General features: G+C 44.6%; 2 protein-coding genes across 5 annotated transcripts in view; one reads left to right on the top strand and one right to left on the bottom strand.

Annotated features, from left to right (window-relative positions):
- LOC127352667 (NACHT, LRR and PYD domains-containing protein 12-like) overlaps positions 1–21,350 on the bottom strand; it is a 160,653-nt gene that overhangs the window by 120,952 nt on the left and 18,351 nt on the right. For 2 of the 3 annotated variants that reach the window (XM_051381232.1, XM_051381231.1), the window contains 2 exons: positions 19,282–19,328; positions 17,772–19,056 (listed from right to left, as the gene is read on the bottom strand). The exons of the other annotated variant lie outside the window; for it this stretch is intronic. In XM_051381232.1, the coding sequence (XP_051237192.1) occupies positions 18,497–19,056; positions 19,282–19,328 (607 nt within the window). In that variant the 3' untranslated portion in view covers positions 17,772–18,496. Of the gene's footprint in view, positions 1–17,771; positions 19,057–19,281; positions 19,329–21,350 lie in introns of those variants that run through there. 3 annotated transcript variants of the gene reach the window in all.
- Positions 2,176–16,141, top strand: LOC127352691 (atlastin-2). 2 transcript variants are annotated; one of them, XM_051381295.1, is made up of 14 exons: positions 2,176–2,312; positions 5,091–5,383; positions 7,177–7,311; positions 7,465–7,569; positions 8,154–8,204; positions 9,114–9,170; positions 9,328–9,420; positions 9,629–9,767; positions 10,608–10,735; positions 11,141–11,197; positions 11,902–11,973; positions 12,065–12,496; positions 12,937–12,951; positions 13,466–16,141. In XM_051381295.1, exons 1-14 carry the CDS (start codon positions 2,252–2,254, stop codon positions 13,574–13,576), a joined length of 1,749 nt encoding a protein of 582 aa, XP_051237255.1. In that variant the 5' UTR covers positions 2,176–2,251; the 3' UTR covers positions 13,577–16,141. The 2 variants fall into 2 exon arrangements, with proteins under 2 accessions (XP_051237255.1, XP_051237256.1); XM_051381296.1 differs by lacking the exon at positions 12,937–12,951.

The raw sequence follows: 21,350 nt of genomic DNA, 5'->3' as shown, positions 1-21,350 counted from the left end.
AGACTCTCAGCCTTCATCCTGATCCACACTGTAAAAAAACCCTGTAATATTCCAGCAGCTGGGGAACCAAACAAAAACAACAGATTTTTTATCATTAAAATACAGTTTCTAGCTTTAAGTTGCCATAAAATCTCTTTTTAATGTTTAATTAAAGATATCTACACTGTAAAACCAATGAAATGAGCTATAAATACAGGCAAACACTGCTATAATATTACAATATCATATTTTAATCTGAATGTTAAAAGTTATAGAACTGTAATAATGTAATGTGAGATTACAGTAATTATTGCTGTTTACACTGATAAAAACTGTATTTGGACAGTTTACCAAAGCTTATACACTGATAAACAACATTTATTCAACTTCCATATTTACACAAGATAACTGTCAGTTAACTGACTAATCCATGTAATAAATGTAAAATCACTTGCATTTAACAGTTTAATCTATTTAATAATCAGCAAATATCTGCGATTAAAAAACAGACTTGTCTCACATTTTATGTGAGAAAAATAACATTTTCTTGACATTCACTATTTTTGTAGTTTTATTGATGTCTATGTATTTAAAAAATACAGAAATACATGTTGTTTTACAGTGTTCTCCTCAGAACAGCAGCTAACTTTACATTCCAGCTGTATCTGCAGCTCAGAGCCTGTCTCTGACTTTTATTTGACTTTTAAAGATAAGCACGAGTTGTTGCTGCCTGTGGCTGGAAAACAGAGCCCTGTTTCAGTTGTGTTGTGTTGATGCGATTAGCCAACGCAGCCCAAAAAGCTTGCAGGTTGCTTTCAAAAAGCTCGTCTGAGTAAGTGACGGTTGAATAAGTGCAGCTCATGTTATTATCAGCCTGCTGCGCTTTAGTGCAGGCGGCGAACAGACAGCACAGAGCCAGTCTGACCGGCCTGTCATCAGATAACACTCAACCACACACTCACACTAACATCCAGGTGTGAAGACAGATTGTAATCTGATCCAACAGAAGCTGCAGAAGATGCCCTGTGGCGCACGACACAGAGCAAACCAGGTCAAAGTTTGAATGTGTGTGACACAGCTGCCTCCACTGTTCCCAGCATGCACTGAGGGAGGAAATCAGCTGATCGTCTCCACTCAAATGCATTTTCTATACAACAGTCACAAGGTTTGAAAAACAAGTTCTGACATTCAGGCTGGATTAGGTCTGGTTTGGTCCCAGTGTGAGTGAATCAGAATCTCTGGAATGATTAAAACTGTTGGATGAGAGGACGCTACTTTAAAAATAAATAAAGTCATACTGATGCAAATAAAAGGCTCATTAAGGTAAAACTCAACTTATAATCAAGTGATTAAACACTAATAAAGACAGAGCTGTGACTATTATATCCTCCTGAATGTTACACACTCTGTTCAGATGTAAGTCGGGCTCCGGCCCTACTGGGTCTGGGTCTGGCCCCAGGCTACATAGCAGAACTGTTGACCCCTTATGAACCTATGGGGCCCTTCTGGCTGTTCTGAAGTCGAGGCTTAAATCTAAAGGGGACTTTTTCCATCAGGACCCCTCGGCTGTGGAACGACCTGCCTGAGGAGTTCAGGTTTGCAGTGACTTCTTTAAAATCACCTCCTAAAACCCATTTCTATAGACTCGCCTTTATGTGAAGTTGTTTTATTTTATTTATATATTTATTTTCATAATAAAGAAATACATGTATGGAAAATAAATGTGTTTGTTATTATTATTGTTATTGTTACTGATAAACAAACGAAAGTCTCTGATTGAGGGTAGAACAGTGGTTCTCAACCTGAAGGTCGGGACCTCCACTAAGGGTCGCCAAAGCTTCACAGGGGGGTCTTGAGGCCTTCTTATTTTCTTTTCTTTTCTTTCCTTATTTTTCTTCTTATTTTTAAAATTATTATTTAAGATATAAACTGAACACATGCTAAATCCCCAGAGCTTTCACTGTCTGATAAACATCCTCGTCCCCCATATAATATTTAAAAAAAAGGGTCTGTATGATTGTTAATAATGTAAAAATCAATAATTAATATATATTTTATACTAATAAAAGTACAGAGAGTTCCCTGTACAGTTTGAATATGTCTGTATAAATACAGTATATGTGTGTATAGTGTGTGTGCCTCCACAGGGAGAGGCTGGGAACCGCTGGGCTACAGTGGGCGGGGCTCGCCTCCGGACTTTAGGACCCAGCGGAAACCACCGCGGCGTCGGGCTCTGTGACGTCAGTCTGCTGCTATCAGCAGGTCAGTAAAGATGGCGGCGGAGGAGAGCAGGTTGAAGCAGCGGAATCACAAAAACAGCATCTTCAAAGAAGGTAATTAAACACACACCGAGGGCCGAGCGGTGTCACGGAGACAGCGGGGGGTTTTAACACAACGTGGCCGCCACCGACGCGTGCTTTGTGGACGATAAACGTGACGAAATGACGCCGCAGGGAGCGCGCTCCGCTGCGGCCAATAACCGCGTCTCCGGTCGCTTCTCCTCCCGCTGCGAGTGACCGCGACCCGCCGCGACCCGCCGCGACCGAGCCGCTGAATATCTCCGAAAACATGGCTCCTTATCCCCGGTGACAGGGGCCCGCGAGCAGGGCGTCCTCTCCTCCCGCTGTGAGAGCCTGCTGTCCGGGAGCAGCCGGTCCGGATGAGCCGCCGTCCTCAACCTTCAGCTCAATGTGTGTTTGTTGTTAGCCGAGGAGCTAACACAGCGGCTAGCCTCTTCTAGCTAATTCTCCATTGTTCCAACAGCTGGCGGCTAGCTGCTAACGCTAGCTGCTATTAGCTGCTAACGCTAGCGGTTAGCCTCCCGTTAACCTTTACTATCGCTGAGCAAACTGATATAATGTTACAGATATATTTCATATTGATCTATAAACTGTTGATCAGTCACTGCAGGGAGGTTGGGTTCAATCTGATTATTTCCTGTAAATATCGATCACAGATTAGTTTCATCTGATAATTCTAACCTGTTTTAATGTAATCTCAGTATTATGGTGTGTTTGTCAGAGAGGGATAGAGTTTGTGTTTGGATCTGAAATAATAAGATAATGTAGTTTCCCTGTGTGGTTGCAGGAATTACAATATAATCACAGAAGCTGCAGAGATGTTTTCTTTGCTACAGACTCCAACAAATGTCCCATCATCTTAATGTGATAGTTGTTTCAGTGCATATATCATCATCATCATCATCATCATCAGCCCCCCCCCCTACAGGCGCTGGTTGTGTCTGTCAGATGATGATGAAACCTTTATCTGTTTGTTATCAGTGCTTTGTCAGCGTGACGACTCAAACGTTATGAACTCAGTGCTGGAATATGTCCCCCCCCCGGGTGGAGAGCTGCACACTGGGAGCTCAGACCAAAGTGGGGCAGAAACGGAGCCGTGGGTCATGTGATGTGTACATAACTGTACTGGTGTAGTTATCCTCTTAGCTCACACTTTGAAGTGTTCAGCTCTCTCCACCCGGGCGCCGAGAGCTGCAGCAGGAGGAGGGACTGCTGGTAGGTCCAGATGTGCTCGGCCACTGCTGGTAGGTCCAGATGTGCTCGGCCACTGCTGGTAGGTCCAGATGTGCTCGGCCACTGCTGGTAGGTCCAGATGTGCTCGGCTACTGCTGGAGTGGTTCCAGTGGTTTTCAGAGCAGCACATCAGCATTAAAGGTCGGTTTATAGTGTGTTTGGAATGAATTATGTACATTAACACATCTGGACGTGTTCTGGGATATTTATTCTTTTAAAGAGTTCAGCTGTGTGTCCTTTATGTCTTTAAGTCTCCCTGTGAGTGTCTCCTGGAGGTCAGCAGTGTCTGTCTGCTGTGAATGCAGACACACACACACACACTCTCTCGTGACGATGTAATGATGTAATGATAGAGTGGCTGATGGAAGGGGGGGGTTCAGCAGACAGGCGAACTATGAGGAAGTTTACTGTGAAGTGACGGACAGGAATCCACTGGCCAGTTTGACCTGTTTGCTCATCCTATAAACCTCCTGTTCCGTGTGTGTGTGTGTGTGTGTGTGTGTGACTTACAATGTGAGACAGGAACACCATCAGATGGTTCAGTGATGAGTACGGCTCATTATTGCGGACCACAGGCAGCGGAGACATTGGACAGGTTGTTGTTGTAGATGTCCCCAACAGGGGGAGTGTGCACTGTGTGATCAACTGTACGGACACACAGACGGAGGACAGGGCTCACTTTCCCTCGTCCACACTGAAACACAGGGCCGCTGCTTTCACTCTGGTGTTAATGACGACCAAAACATATAAACTACAAACAGTAGAGAGGCGCGATCATTACTGGGGCAGATCAAATCAAAAAGAAACACACAGATCGCACCGAGACACTGAATTAACCGGATCACCGGCCTTCTCTAAAAGCCTCACAGCACACGCCGTCGTCTGAACGCCGTCCTGTGGACCGCTACGTTGTTTAGCTCTTCCCCCGGGATGATGTGGCCGTTTTAACCCGTGAGGCGTTCGCTGCCTGCAGAGCTCTCACACGGCCCGACCCGCTCGGTTAGCTGTGGGATCACAAATCTGATCCCCCAGAACGGACACACAGTGAGACTCTGGTTCCAGGCCACTGTGTGACCCAGCAGACGAAGGCCAACGCAACCAGAGCTGCACATCGGCCGCGTGTAAAAGCTGCCGTACAAGGAGAGCTGAGGGCTCGGTCTATTTACTGTAAACCCACAGCCAGCCCATAATAGCAGTGATTCCCTTCAGCCGTCCTGCTGGCCGAGCTCCTGTAAAGCTTCACTGACTGGAGGAAACCTTCTGCTCTGCCGTCATGGTCGCCGTCAGACTGAAGAGGAAGAGGATTCACAGATTTCACTGACCTGATCAAATAGTTTCAGTTGAGAGGACCGCACGATCTTTGTCTCTCTGTTGTCATGACAACTACACCACCATAAAACGGTGATTTTAAACCCGTTAACACACTGATATAAATATTGTCCGGATGGAGAGGATTAGTTTTAATGGTAGAGACCGGCTGGCTACACCTGATGTCAGCAGATTTAAGGTTTTTTTTAAGGTAGTTTTTACAGCTCTGTGCTAACCACATCGACCTTTAACCTCACCTTTCCCTCTCAGGTGGACGTGGGTTTAAATCAGACGCATCCCAGATGAGGCGCGAGGAGGAGGAGGACGACGACGACTTGCTGGAGGAGGAAGAGGAGGAAGATCTGGGCATGGCCAGGCCGGTGCAGATCGTGGTGGCGGACGAGGAGGAGCACTCGTTCTCGCTGCAGGAGGAGGCGCTGGAGCGTCTGCTGCTGCAGGAGGAGGTGCGGGACCTCCACGTGGTCGTCGTCTCGGTGGCCGGAGCTTTCCGCAAGGGCAAGTCCTTCCTGCTGGACTTCATGCTGCGCTTCATGTACAAACAGGTACCGCTTTCTGGTTCCACTGAGAAACACAAAGAACTTCAGTGTTCTTATGGTTTTGGTTTTAACGATCACTTACAATGTGCAACGTGAGTCAGAGTTCAGAGTTCATCACAGCTCCCGCTACTGGTGTTTTCCAGGAGTGTCATTTAGTTACGATGATCTGAAGGTTTGGTGGAGAGTGACGGTGATATCACGGCTGTTTGTGGTTAAACTAAAAGCTTCGTCAGGTCTTAATGCTCAATTCTGGTTTTATGCTGAGATCTGATATTTTTTTGCGTGGTTGTTCACATTATGATTCAAATGCGACCGCCATCAGACTCCAGTGGGAACAGTCTACGGCCACGAAATGAAGACGTGACGTCACAGGCAGCCCGCTATCAATCAGCTGTGACGTCTGTCTCACTTCAGTGATGTAAAAGTTGGATAAAATGTTACATGACCGACTCCTGCTACTGAGGTCGCTTTGAAAAACATCAGATTTGGGCATAAAATTGAGATTTGGGCCACTTTGTCTGCAGTGTGAACATAGCCTAAAGGTCTGTCTCTGTAGGGATCCTTTCCATAACGCTGTCAGACACTTACTACTTACTTTGAGAGGCGCATTTGTCTCCAAGGATTGATGTTAGCTTACAGTGCAGCCGTTTTCCTGAACATTTTCACATCTGATTCCATTATTTTGACCTAACCAGCGTGTGTGATGGTTGGAAGGACTAACGCAGACGGTTTTGGTTCGTTTTATTTACTTTCTGTCCCTTTGTTTTGGCTGGAGAAGATGGAGACTGCCAGGTTTTCAGGAACAATAAAAAAAATCTGCCTTTTGTTTGAGCTTGAGGGCTTTTTGGGGTTAATGAGATGATCTGTCCGGTGGGGTTTTAGAAGCACAGCAGTGGTGGAAGTGTGTCATTGGAGATTTTTATGGAACACAGTATTCATCCTTTATGTGGAACTCTTTTGGCTGGGAAGCAAATATTTTTCCAGATAACGTCCTGTCAGCTGTTGTTAGTATCACACCCTGAAGCAGGAAGCAGTCCAGCTCATGGGTTTCAGAGGAAACTGAGCGTATTTGTCGATCTGTGAGCCGACCTTTTGGCCGTGTTAATCTACGGTAAGCACTGAGGAACATTCTGGAGGGATTTTAGCCCGGCACAATGCCTGCTCTGTGGCTGGGCCTCCCCAGAGCTCACTGCAGCTTATTTCACACATAAAGGCCATCTTTATGCATAGAATAAGCCCCGTCCACACAGGTCAGGTCACCGTGGGGTTGCTTTTTACACGCCACCTGCACAGGTCTCAAACAATGAGTTTGGAACGAGGGATTGGACTGTGTGAAGCTCCTGAAAAGAACCATACTGACGCTTTTTTCATGTTTTAACTACATATTCTGTGTCTGTTACATTACACACAACCACGATGATATACGCTGTGAGAGAGACACATTTTGGCAACGGAATTATTCTTTTTTTATTCCGTTTGTACCATAGAAACTGTCCCTTTCACATGTGAGTCACACTGATTCATTGCAGTACTGGACAGATCAGTGGGGAGACTTTAAAATACTTTTAATTTCTAAGAAGGTTTTGTCCACTGTGAGACAGTAGAGTCCTAATTTGGTTTTATGCCCATTTATAAAGATAAGGTACGTGTGATAGCTGAGACATCTGTTTTGGACTGTAGCACGACATATTCGGTCAAATTTAAATCATTTTTTTAAAATATTAGGGATGCACAATGTTGGTCCAGATATGCTGATGTGTTATATTAAACCTGTCCAACCTCCTCTTGCCTCTGTGCAGTCACCTGGTTCGTGGGTCGGCGGGGAGGAGGAGCCTCTGACCGGCTTCACCTGGCGAGGCGGCTGCGAGAGGGAGACCACGGGCATCCTGGCCTGGAGCGAGGTGTTCGTGGTGGAGAAACCAGACGGCTGCAAGGTCAGTTTACAGGCAGACACCGAGGCTTCTCCTGAACTCTCTACCTCATGTTTGGCGGGGGGGTGCAGGCTGGGCACTCGCAACTAATTAATAATGTAACTGCAGTGAGAACTGTTTGAAGTACAGTTAGTATGTGTGTTGATGTTCTTGCAGGTTGCAGTTCTACTAATTGACACACAGGGGGCGTTTGACAGCCAGTCCACCATCAAGGACTGCGCCACGCTGTTCGCCCTGAGCACCATGACCAGCTCTGTCCAGGTCAGCTGTCTGTTGGTTATCGTGTGTGTGTGTCTGTGGGGGGGCTGTCAGTGTGGGATCAAGGCACAGATTGCAGTCCGGTGCTTCTACAGCGTCTAAAGCACGTCAAGTAGTCCCAAACTGAGCACTCTGTCAGCAGTGGACTCACGAGGTTCAGGCTGATTTAAAACAACGGACGAGTCGACACATTTTCAACCCACAAACTGCAGATTCATAAATCTGGTAATAATGGTCTTTTAACGGCAGCATCAAGTGTTTGTTCAGAGTACAGTCATATCATCCAGTTTACAGCTCGAGCTACATCCAGTGAGAGCCGACACAGGTAGCCTCTCTCTCCAGCAAACTGCTAGTTACTTTGGTAACAGCCAGAAAAACACTGGTACTCTCATGTTAGACTGTGAATTAACAGCTAGTTTGTGTTTAATTCTGTGTGTGTATCTGATCCACTAACCAGTACTTCCGCCTCTCTGTCTCCTCCCACTGAACGAGCGCAGCTACAACGGAGGCTGAGCCGGAGGCTAGCAGAAATAAATGGTGCAGTTACACTTTGATTTAAAACTGTTTGTATGTGCTGTGTGTTTCAGGTGTACAACCTGTCTCAGAATGTCCAGGAGGACGACCTCCAGCACCTCCAGGTCAGTATCAGCCCAGCCAGACAACAATCAGCAGGGCGGAGTTACTCCATCACTAGAAATCCACATAATCAAAATGAAAACTGTGTGCAGTGACTGTTCTAAGACTGAACTAATAACACAACACCAGTGCTTCACTGGGAAAAGCTAGTTAGCTAGCAGCTACAAGTCATTGTTTATCCACAGATAAAAATCATGAGACCTTAATAAGTAATATTGTGTGCGGCTTCCAGCAGCGCAGCTCTGAAACGCGTTACCCAGAATCCCTTGCCTGTCTGATATTGCCTATCTCTACTATTGCTTTAATAAAGTGTTTCTTACTCGATTACATAATGAATCGATAGCTGTGGGGTAAAGCTAAGTTATGCTAAGCTATGGAAACTGCATACATGTTACACTCTTAGCATTTGAGGTTTGCGTGCCCCCTGGTGGCTGTAAGCAGAAAGACGCACACTGTTTGAGTGAGGAGCTCCTTATCAGGTGTGTTCATGAGGAGTCCGGGGCAGGATTAACCTCTGAGCCCGACCCAGCAGGCAGCCTTATGAGGCAGAAATCTCTCAGTGGAAAGTTCTCTTCCATCTTTGGTCCAAAGCTGCTCATCGCTGCTCATTGCTGCACCTCAGATCACCTGCCAGTCAAACAGTGAGGGCGGGGCCAACTTCATTCAGGCCGACTTCGACCCAGTTTCTCTTTTTATTCCAAACAACAGTGAATGTAATCTCTTGCTGCGGCATTAAAGGGTTTTTAGGCACTGAGTGTTTAGAGCAGTAAATGGAAAAGCTTTCATGGAGCGGATAAAGCCGTTGCAACCATCAGATATGCACACATTTGTTCCTATGCTGATTGAGCTTTATGACTGCGCTGTGGCGGTTTAATTGGATTTGAAGCTGACCGGTTGTTTCCTCTCCTCAGCTCTTCACCGAGTACGGACGACTGGCCATGGAGGAAGTCTATGAGAAACCCTTCCAGGTGTGATCCTCCAGCCACGTTGGCTTCAATGTTCAGAGATTCTTTTCAGTTTGAAGCACGAGTAAATCTAAAGCTGTACTTGAATATATTGTCCCTTAATGACCTCCGATCAGTTATCTATTCTGGATCAGTAATCCGAATGTTCCCCTCTGTTCAGACTCTGATGTTCCTGATCAGAGACTGGAGTTACCCCTACGAACATCCGTACGGTCTGGAGGGAGGACAGAGCTTCCTGGAGAAACGGCTGCAGGTTAGAGTCACCAGTCGGCCTCTTATCTGGATCAATAACGAAGAAGCTTCTGATTATTGTTTATTGAAAGCAAACCTCATTAAACACATATAGATTATTGATTGAATCAACTCCATATAGAACAGAGTTTAATGAGGACATGTTACTCATAGAGGAAGATTATCTCCAGACTTTAATGCGTTAATGTGTGTTTGACGTCCGTGTTCAGGTGAAGCAGAATCAACACGAGGAGCTGCAGAACGTCAGGAAACACATCCACTCGTGCTTCTCCAACATCGGCTGCTTCCTGCTGCCTCACCCCGGCCTCAAGGTGGCCACCAACCCGCACTTCGACGGACGGCTCAGAGGTCAGACACAGACACAACAAGCAGTCGTCATCAGTGCAGCGTGGCTTAAAAACAATGAACCATTTCATCTGTAAGATTTCTCAATAAGTGCTGTTTGGTGGCTCAGACACCCGCAGACACAGTGAACAGCGACTCATTGCACCGTTAACCGTCTATAATGTGTGACGGTATTAAAGTAACTACCTGGTTCATGGCTTTCTGTCTGCTCATTGTAGCTGCAGTGTTTCCTCTAGGATTTTTTTTAGCAGTGGGGGCAGGCCTGTCCGAACAGTCCCCCCCCCCCTTCCCGTCACGCCGGCAAACGTTTTTCGTATGAAACCGAAGTGACACTTGCTGCGACACAAACAAATATATTTACCGTTTTAATGTTTCCAGATGTTTGATATCAGGACGTTGAGCTGAGAACTGACAAGTTGAACGTTGTCCAATTAAAACGGACCCACCGCGGTGACGGTTTTGGTGGAGCTGTTAGTTTAATAGTCGACTTGGAAGAAAGCGAACGTTTTGACAATCAGCTCCATCAACACAACAGTATGTGGAGTTAAAGTGGACAGCCCCAATAACCTCTGAATAGTTCTACTTGTTGTTAAACTGCAATGTGAGCGGCAGCCAGCGGGGGGGCATTATGTCTGCACAATCATTTAAAAGGCAACCGGGACTACATTGTGCGTCTGCCCCATTTCTGATACCGCGGAGGCAGAAATTTAACAGCAGCGGGCCGTCGCTCCAAAATCAACATAGAGGAAACACTGCACTGTTTATTTATTAGTTTATCATCCTCAGTGCTGCTCTTACTGCGTACGAGGTTGAGCTGTGACGACGTGTGTTTGTGTGTCTCAGATATCGATGAAGACTTTAAGAAGGAGCTGGTGAACCTCGTTCCGACGCTGCTCTCTCCAGAGAACCTGGTGGAAAAAGAGATCGGAGGAGTCAAAATCACCTGCAGGGACCTGCTGCACTACTTCAAAGTGAGTTTCTATTCCTCTGCCCGCCATGGCCTTTCATTCAGTGACAGCAGTGTGTCAACAGCAAGCTAACATTCAGTTTCTGGAACCATAATGTCAAAATAAGTTCCCCACAAAGAATGAGTGGAGTTTTCCTATAACTTTAAATGCTCTGAACAGATCAAACAAACATTACCAGATTATTGGAGAAAGTTAAATAGAGCTACAGTATGATCAAAGATGTTTTATTTCATCTCGACTTTAAATTCCCAACTTCACTGGACTCAGTCAGAAGGTGCTGCTGTTCTCATTGGTGGTTAAAGTGGTTGTAACTCACATAGAAGCTCAGGTAATGTGATAATAACTATATTTATAAATGTTCATGTGACTCATGCTTTCTCCTTTGTATTGCTGTCTGTGTGTTTTCAGGCTTACATGAAGATCTACCAGGGAGAGGAGCTTCCTCACCCCAAGTCAATGCTGCAGGTCAGTACAGCTCACACACACACACACACACACACACACACACACAATGTACTTCATGTAATCTCACTACTCAACAGCTCCACCTGCTGGACAGTGTACACCATGAACTTCGATCTAAAACACCTCACTGATGGTGTACATCCGTCTGTTTGAACACAGCTGAATAAACAGCTTTTTTAACTCTAAAATGAACTTTAAAGCTTAAACTTGTTTCCTTGGTGAGTGTTAATGTATTTCCAGAGCTGCTCAGTAGTTTGAGCTGTGAGTTTGCCTCTCAGTGCACCAACAGAGCTCAAATCTTTGTACCAAGCTTCCCCCAGACACATACATTACTACCATCTTCCCAAGTTTTCCTGAGACTGATTGTCCTCTCGATATAGTTCAAACACCACAATGCCACACAATAAGTGGGAATGATCATTTTTGCATCACAAATTACATTTTCATTAAAAAACTAAGTGAACAAAATCATTTGGGCTCTGTATCAACCATGTTTTCTTCCATCTGGAGATTGCACTCAGCCATATTGAGATTTAATGTGCGGCCTCACTCTGAGCTGTATTCAAACCATTTAATGAAACATTTATGAATGTTTGTCTTATTAGTATTGTGATACATCCTGTGTCTACAGCAGATGAACATTAACATCAGCGTGTCCATCAGATCAGTAATGTTGAACACACGTTTTGTCATCTGTTACCAAGGCAACAGCTGAAGCTAATAACCTTGCAGCTGTAGCGGGAGCCAAAGACTTGTACAACAAAAGCATGGAGCAGGTAACGCATCACTTCCTGGATTTGTTTGATATAGTTAACTTTCTGGTTTCAATAAGACCATGTGTTAACTCGCCATGTGTCGCGTTGGCAGGTCTGCGGTGGAGACAAACCCTACATGTCCCCAACTGAGCTGGAGCGCCGTCACACAGAGCTGCGACTGGCGTCGGTGCGACACTTCCGCTCCGTCAAGAAGATGGGCGGCGAGGACTTCTGCCGGCGCTACCAGGAGCAGCTGGAGGCGGAACTTGACGAGGCCTACGCCAACTTCAGCAAGCACAACGACGGCAAGAACATCTTCTACGCCGCGCGAACGCCCGCCACGCTGTTCGCCGTCATGTTCATCATGTACGTGGTGTCGCTGGTCACCGGCTTCGTGGGCATCAACTCTGTGGCCACGCTATGTAACCTGGTGATGGGTGTGGCTCTCACGGCGCTCTGCATCTGGGCTTACGTCAAATACTCCGGAGAGTTCCGCGAGGTCGGAGGAGTCATCGACCAGGTGGCTGAAACCCTCTGGGAACAGGTGAGAGGACGGGTTCTGTATACCCGCCCGGTCTGTCTTTGTCTCTGGTGAATTAACATTCCCACAGTTTCTCTTCACTGTCCCTCAATCTTCTTTTCTTATAGCAGCAGCTTGATGAGCAGGGACAGCTAAAAGTACAGTTTACTTACAGGTCCAGTGTGTGACATTGAGGAGGGTCTGTTGTCAGAATATAATATTCATTTTAGTTACATGTTGAGCTGCCATGTAGTGTTTCATGGCCACTGTAATTTCTCCCCTGCGCTTGTAAAATCATACACACTGGACCATATGATTCATGGTACACACTCTCTAGACAGTCTGACTGTTTTTCCCATGCTCTACTGTTTCAAAACGCAAACAGAAATCGCCATCCCCATCCTCCCTTTCATCGTCATCTTCCTCTAATCCTTCCTCTTTATTTCCTCTCTCTATGCCTCCAGAGGACTCCTCGAAAGGTGAGCGCAACCCCTCCAAACGTTCTGAGTGTCTCTGTAGGTTATTGTGTTTGGTGCAGTTGTGTGACATCAGCTGCTCAGCTTCACTTGTCGGTATCAAACCTGTGAGGATTCACATTAGAAGTCCATTGATCGATGCACTGGATCAGTTATGGTGTCGATAAGGAAGGCCCTCCTCTCATTAGAGGGCGTTTACACTGGTTTTATAGAAATATCTGATGTAAGGTCGTCCCAAACTGTCCACTCTTTGTCAGCATTGGACTGATTTAAAACAGTAGAGGGCGTGTTGAGACATTTTAAACTTTGGTAATAATGTGAATATTAACAGCAGTTTGGTCACAATACAGTTGTATAATTCAGTTTACAGCTCGAAAAATGGTTTTTAAACTCGGGTAAAAAGAATAAACATTTGAGACATCCCTACTGCAACCAGTTAAAAGCTGACGGCTGTTCGTCGAGTATAAAGGACCTCGCACTCACTTTATCTGACCACCTCCTTCTCCTCTTCCTCCAGGTTTTCTCCAAACTCTTCGAAGTGGCCCGGAGTCGAGTCCCGTTGGGAAGCCTCATCCCGGCGCCGCGACCACGGCTCGCCTCGAACAACAACGTCAAGAAGAAAAACTAGCAGCATTCATACGTGCCCCCCCCCTCCCTCAGCTCGGTTTTCAAACGGCGTTTTTAGGACGGTTTGAAATGTGTAAATCCGTTTTTGTTCTCTGACTGTAGATAATGGTTCCTCGCCGTGCTGGCGGTAGGTTTAAGGACTCGCTGTAGACCCGGACGAAGCAGTGTGATGTATTTTATTATTTGTCAGTGGGCGGGGTATAGGTATTTATTGGTGGGAGGGGCCATTATTCTATCACTGAGTGTCATCCCAGGTATGCGTTCACCTGTAGGATGACGACAACTCGACATTAATGATTCCCATTTATGTGAATGTATGAATGAAGAGCATGACCGCTGACCCTCCTCACGGTTTCCCTCCTCTCCTCCTTCCTGTCGTCTCGGTCAGGTTCGTTTCTGTCGCTGGGCGGCTTCACGAGGAGGAGTCACAACCAAAGTTTACAGCTTTACTCTTAGAGACTCTCTGAGCGGACTGACAAGGTGTTTAAGACTTCTGGGAACAGCTCGGTTTCAGGGAAATCCCAGAATCCTAAAGTCACATTTGTGTTTCTACATTCCTGCGCAGGTTGATCTCGTTTGATCTTAATGTCTGAATCAAAAACTCCACAGATCTGTCTGGAAATTGGAGGGAACAACAAATACGTGCTTAAGCGTTGAGATTCATTCTCCAGCACATATCCGTGGTAAATATTCACATAGCTCTTCCTGGAGTGAAGGGACCGTACTATGGTTAACTGGCCCTGCGCTTCAAACTCTGATGCTGTAGGTAACCTCGAGCATCATTTCCAGTCACTCCAGGATTTTTCTGAAGTGCTAGCATGGCTTTGGATGACGTTGATCGTGATTCCAGCTTGACTAAGAAACCACAGCAGAAGACTGAGCTCAACTCGACATGTTTATTGCTTTATTTAAATCCACCAATCGTAAATACATATACAGGATTCGAATATTCGAGAAGTTCTCTAAACGTTCTCCTGCAGACAGTGAAGGCCTTTGCACATCAAGTTACTTATGCGTTTTTAAAATCCGTCATCCAATAGAAATTGTTACCCACAGAGTCCGATACGCTTTGTTTTAAAATTCACTATACGAGACGGTCATCAAGCAGTGCCGTAGACCGGACTCAAGACTTTTCCTCTTGTCTCATTCTTGTCTTGGACTTCTTGGTCTTCACAAAGTCCAGCAAAGTGTTTTAATGAAGTAACTTCCTCCTTCAGAACAACCCTTAATGAAAGGGCGGAGTTGGTGTGCAAAGGCCTTTACGGTTCCAAACCAGGCTTCCATGAGTTTGTCTGGGGAAGTAGAAGTGTGAGTGTGATGAGCTGAATTTCCCCAAAACCCTCTGAGCCCTGAAGTAGCCATCGAAGTGTCAGTTGGTCACACGCTGAGTGGACGGACTTACAGACAGATGTGGTGCTGACCAACAGAAACGTGTGTAGTTGGTTAATTTTAGACCACATCACGACTTGATTATTTTCTTATTTTGTAATTCTCAGTAATGACGACATCATGACTTCAGTATTGACTTCATTTACTTTCAATCATTTTGAAGTGCAGAGCTGGAGTTGGGGACTTAGGAACTATTTCTTGACAAACAGTGTATCCTTCCACCACGGCTCCAGCTGTGTATTTAATGCACATGAGAGTGATGTTGATCTCTAATGTCCAAAAAAGTAAATGCACGTTTTCTTTAAAGTTTGAAGTCTTTAACTGTCTCCGGTATTGTTTAGGGACATGAGACGTCTCTCCATATTTAACCTGGTAGTTCGTGATGATGATCCTCAGTCCTCTTGATCTGACTGCCTGACAAATGAAGCTTTTTAATGTTTTCCTCCAGTTTGACTGAGACCTGTAGATAATATTTAATAATTTAACTCGAGTGTTATTCCTTCTCTTTGATTCCTCCTCTTCCTCTTCCTCTTCCTCTTGACAAATCTGAAGACTGAACCACCTCCTCCTGTTTTTAAAGCACCAGAAGCCGTTTTAGTAAAACACTAAGAATCGTGTCACACACTACGAACACTCCGCTTTTCCGTTTTTAAAGCCAAAATCCGAGAATCGGACGAATGAAAGGTTCATTCCAAACGTTGACCGCCGTTCGGGGGTCGGACGCCATCAAGTTGTCGTTTTGCAGTCATATTTTCTTTCTTTTAATCATCATTCCATCCACAAAATCACCACTGTGTGCTTTTTGTTTTTGTACAGTTTAGTTTTTTACAGCCTCATCCACACATAGGGCATGTGTATGAAATATATACATATATAAATATAAATTTTCTAGACCTTTTTGTAGCTGGAAGAACAACGGTTTGGGTGGTAGACCAGATTCAGCTCACTGGATGTAAAGGAATGCTTTCGTGATTTGTGGATATGTCTAATAAATTCCTTTTTTATATATATATTTGTAAATTTAATCTGACATGAGCACTGCGATTCCACCCCCTGCTGGCAAAGAATGTTTATAATCTGGATCTTCTTTTCCCCTTTTTTGTCTTTTGTTGCATTTTAAAGTTATTTTCGTTAATTTATTTTTCAGTACAATATTAAACCAAACTCCTACAACACACACAGCAGTGTCCTCCTTTCTTAAATGTCCTATTGTTATGCCGATATCTGGTAAGACATTTTAGACCCTACAGTAGAGCTAGAAGGATTAGTCGATTTATCAATTTGTCAACTAAACTAATAAACTTAGGTAGTTTAATGATCATTAAACCCCTTTGAGACCTTTTTCAATAACAAAATGGCCAAATTCTTTAATTTCAGCTTCTCAAATGTGAATGTTTTCTGGTTTCTCTGACAGTAAACTGAATGTATTTTGGTTGTGGACAAAACAACATATTTGAGGCCGAGGCCAAAAAACGATTATCACAGCAGGATTTATCTCCTCAAAGAACTGCTGACTCAACCTACGTGAAAACATAACAAAATACATTTACTAAACCTGGATCCCTAAAGATGGCAGTTAACCACTACAGCTCCAACTATCTACAACAAGGACAAACTAGCACGAAAGGTTTGGAAGCCTAACAGAGCTGCTGCAGACGGGTTTCTGTCACTCTGCAGACGACCTACAGGCTCCCGTACTCCAAGATCCTCACCGGGGTGGAGCACACACTGTCTCAACTAAACACAGGTCAATATCACAGCAACACGCTAACTAGCTCATTTACTTAATTGTTAGTTAGCTAGTGTTTCGCTTACATTAGATAACCCAACATGTGACTGGGTGCGTCTTTTCCATGCAGAAAATAATTAAGTAAATGAGGAAATGTGCTTTTAGAGAATTGAGACTTTGTTTCCTCTGAAGCGACAGCTGATGATCTGATCTGACCGCTGTCAGTCGGCTTTAACAGCTGTAGAGACTGTTGGTGGAGTTTGTGTCTGCACACCTGAACTGTACTATTATTAATAAAGACACAGTTCTCAGTAGCAGTTACAACCTGCATTATAATGATGAGCGTAGTTCAGTTGACGGGCTGGTTATAAAAATGAGGATATCATTCTGATTAATATCGGTTGGATTGAGGGTTTCCTCCCATTCAGAGATACGCTGTCTGTTATTGATCCCAGGGGGACATTTTTGTTTACAGTTGTTCAAGGTGCTCACAATGTTAAAGGAAATTTTTACTATCTAACTCAGTATATATAGAATAGAAATGTATATATAGGTATTTAAATATAAGTAAAAAATGGAAATAGAAATATAATCAGCTTATGTATCTTACAGTTATAATAATACAAATATATACACTATATGATAATATATACAAAGTAATGTATGCCACAGTGTGTGCCTGACAGAAATGAAATGAGTAATAGTGAGTTTTTGCAGAAGTTACAAATTATTACAAAGAATGGCATCATTCAATTCAATTTTATTTGTATAGCGCCAATTCATAACAGAAGTTATCTCAGGACACTTTTCAAATAGAGCAGGTCTAGACCAAACTCTTTATAACATTATTTACAGAGACCCAACAGTACCACCATGAGCAAGACCTTGGAGACAAGGGCAAGGAAAAACTTTCTTTTAAGAGGCAGAAACCTCGGACAAACCACGACTCTAGGTGGGTGGGAGAGAGAGACACAGAGAGAGAGAGAGGGAACAGGTAAAGACAGAATGACAGAAAAAGGGGGGAGAAAAAAAGGGGGGAAATGAGAGTATTATAGTAATAATACAACTGTAGAATAATAGTAATAATAATATCCATGATATCAGCAGGACCCTGGCAGGAGGCTCCACCAGGATCCATGAGCATAATAATCCAGTGTATTGCAAAGTGAACCAGTATTAACCAGAGACATTACAAGCAATCATTTAAATGACTAATGACTGAGTTTGGACACACGAGGGAGGAGTTAAAGAGTTTGATGGCCACGGGCCAAGGACCTCAGCAGATAGAGTCGGCTTTGGCCCTTCCTGTAGAGGTATGGTGGGGTTAGTAGACCAGTCTTATTTCATAAGTTTTAGGGAAATCTGATAATTGAAAGTAATTGTCTTTCAGAGACAGTTTATAAAGATTTGATTGAGTCCATTTGACAATAATACTAAATTACAGAGGTCAGTGCTGTATATACAGGGTATAGGTTGATGCTATGGATACAGGGCAATGGTTGGCGCGGTAGATACAGGTCAGAGGTCTGACAACATCTCAAACATTTTCCACCACCTGCACCTTGTCCTATATATATCTTGCAGTTGTACAGATATATTATTAACAGAGGTCTCAACGCCCCTCCAGTATAAAAACTCTGCTTGGAACTCATAAAGAGAAACTTAGAACTTAGCAAATGCAGCGACTTTTCATGGCGCAGATTCACCAACATGTAAAGAAATATCGACTCCAACAGAAACAAGGCTCAGGTGTTTGTGTGTGTTTGTCAGCAGTGTTTCTCTAACAGGAGGTTACTCTTCCTCCTACACTGAACACAGAGACACTGAGGTACCAGAGGACACAAATCCAAAACCAAACCCAGGATAAAGAGGTTCAGTGAATGTGGTGTTGAAGGTGTGGAGGTGGATCAGTGTGTCAGAGGAGACTCTGTAGAAGGACAGAGTGCCAGCAGGACAGTCCACATACACTGCTACTCTGTTAGAGACAGAGGAGGAGGAGGAGGAGGAAGAGGCAGAGGCAAGGGGTATTTTTCTGTTATTGTGCCAGACAGAGTAACCACTATAATCAGAGCAGTAAAGACTCCAGGACTGATTATTTCCTCCAAACCAGCTGTCAGCATTGTATCCTTTCCTTCTCATTCCTCTGTAACTCACTGATATATCAACCCTTCCTCTCCACTCGACCTCCCAGTAACAGCGACCAGTCAGACCATTTCTACACAGCAGCTGAGGGCAGAAGTCAAATCTCTCTGGATGATCAGGATATGGCTGCTCCTCTACCACTAACGTCACCTTCCTGTTGTTGTCAGACAGTTTGAGGTTTCTGTTCATTGTGTTTGTGTCCACTGTGAGTTCACAGGCCCCTGATGGAGAGAACAAGACTCAATACAGCAGCAGTTTATCATCTAACACAGCTGATGGCTTTATTTGTTGCTTTATTAACAGACTGACTGTTAATTAGATCAAAACTTCACAATGACTCATCTGTTTGGATCTTCTTTCAAACTGATAGTTGAATGCAGATTCACAAGCTTTTGATTAAAACTACTTTAACATGTTTTCATGAATCAAAGTGAACACACACTTACACTTCCTCAGACCAGGTTTCAGCCACTGCTCTCCACCGTGTTCCACCCTGGAGGAAGAAACATCACAGTGAACCTTCAGACGTTTCCTCATCAATGATTAGATTAGATTAGATAGATACTTTATTCATCCCCAAGGGGAAATTCACAGTTTCCAGCAGTATCCACAAACTGATAATAATAATAATAATAATAACAACAACAACAACAACAACAGGAGGTCAAATTTAAAAGAACTAATAAGTAGAATAAATAGCTAAATAACGAGCATTGGGTAAACCCTAAGGTGTATAAGTAGGTGGTCACATAATGCAGGGTGCACTGCGTCAGGTGGTATAGTTAAATACAGGGCAGACATTTTGGAGTTTAGAGTTTTTCGGTTTTCCTCTCCTGGGTGGAGTTGACGAGCCTCATGGCCTGGGGGAGGAACGATCTCCTCAGTCTTTCGGTGGAGCAGGACAGTGACAGCAGCCTGTCACTGAAGCTGTTCCTCTGCCTGTAGATGGTGCTGTGCAGTGTCTATATCCATAGACAGAAGAACTGATCATTGGTCCAAAGGCTCAGAGAGACAAACTGGCCTCACAACTAAAACAGCAAGAAATCTGGGAGTGATGTTTGACTCTGAGTTTAATTTCATGTGTCACAAAACCAGCATTTTAACATTTGAAGAACATCTCCAGAGTGAGGCCATTTCTCTGTCAAGTTAATCTCTCCTTCCATCCTAGGATTAGGCTTAGGGTTAAGGGACCTGCTCTACCTCTGAGCCACAGCTGCAACATTACGCATGTATCATGTCCAGGTACAAAAAAGCCTCTTGGACCCATAGTCCAAACCCAACAGGAAGTCCATTTTAAATTTAATGATCATGTTTGACAATTTGCATGCATTGTAGTTTGACAAACTCCTCCTAGAGAAATGATACGATCGACTTAAAATTTGGTCAGTGGTGACACATTGAAACGTTTGGCAGGAAACAGGAAAGTGTTCTAAACTCACTGTAGATTGTCCAATCTGCCCTAAACTTGAAATGTTTCATAAGAGAACACATTTATAAGCCAACATTAAGTCACAGTCATAGCACCCACTACTTGAAACAGGGAGTAAGCCTTGAATGGCTAAATTACGTTACATTTCCACGTGACCGCAGCACGCCCCAATGGGCGTGGACCACAAGGGACTGATCACCGCTGCTTCCAGCTTCATCTGGAATTTCATTTTAACCCCTTCTCATCTTCAGCCACTTCCTCTTCCTCTCTGGCCACACCAAATACTTTCCTCCCCCCACAGGGCAGCTGAGAAATCAACACCTCCATTCCCACACCTCTCCTCTGCCCTCCACTCCACACTCATGCAAGATACACAACAGGGGACACCTACAACTCCTCCCTCCAATCTCTCCTTAACAGCGGACCAGGTGAAGAAGGAACTGAGGAAGATCAAGGACAGAAAGGCCACAGGCCCGGATGGTATCAGCTCCAGACTGCTTAAAGACTGTGCAGATCAGCTCAGTGAGGTTGTTCTGCACATCTTCAACCTGAGCCTCTGTCTGGAGAGAGTTCTGGTCCTGTGAAAAACCTCCTGTGTGGTTCCAGTTACAAAAACTGTGCACCCCAGGGAGCCCATCCATATCAGACTGGTTGCCTTGACTTCTCACCTGATGAAGATGGAGAGGATCATTCTGAACCATCTGCAACCCCTGGTGAGCTCAAAGCTAGACCCCCTGCAGTTTGCTTACCAACCGGGCATTGGGGTGGATGACGCTGTCTTCTACCTTATGCACAGACACCTGGAGATCACTGGGAGCACTGGGAGCACTGGGAGAGGCTTGTTCTTTGACTTTTCCAGTGCTTTCAACACAATACTGTCATCACTGCTCAGGGGGCCACCTGGCTGCATGGACCATCAACTACCTCACCCATAGACTGCAGTATGTGAGGCTTCAGGACTGTGTGTCTGAAGTGGTGGTTTATAGCCGCAAGTGAATTTTCCCAGTGTGGGATCAATATAGTCTGTCTTATCTTATCCTACCCCACCTCTCTCTCCTTCACCTACGCCCAACAGGATAAGGGAAC

This window comes from Dicentrarchus labrax, unplaced genomic scaffold, assembly GCF_905237075.1.
Source record: "Dicentrarchus labrax unplaced genomic scaffold, dlabrax2021, whole genome shotgun sequence".
Lineage (NCBI taxonomy): Eukaryota > Metazoa > Chordata > Actinopteri > Moronidae > Dicentrarchus > Dicentrarchus labrax.
This window is presented reverse-complemented; position numbering and strand designations above follow the sequence as displayed.

Bases quoted from the DNA above. Each gene is read 5' to 3' on its own strand.
- LOC127352691 (XM_051381295.1), top strand. From the start codon at position 2,252: ATGGCGGCGGAGGAGAGCAGGTTGAAGCAGCGGAATCACAAAAACAGC. The intron at 8,205-9,113 runs GTCAGTATCAGC...TCCTCTCCTCAG, and splicing joins ACGACCTCCAGCACCTCCAG to CTCTTCACCGAGTACGGACG. The intron at 11,198-11,901 runs GTCAGTACAGCT...TCTGTTACCAAG, and splicing joins ACCCCAAGTCAATGCTGCAG to GCAACAGCTGAAGCTAATAA.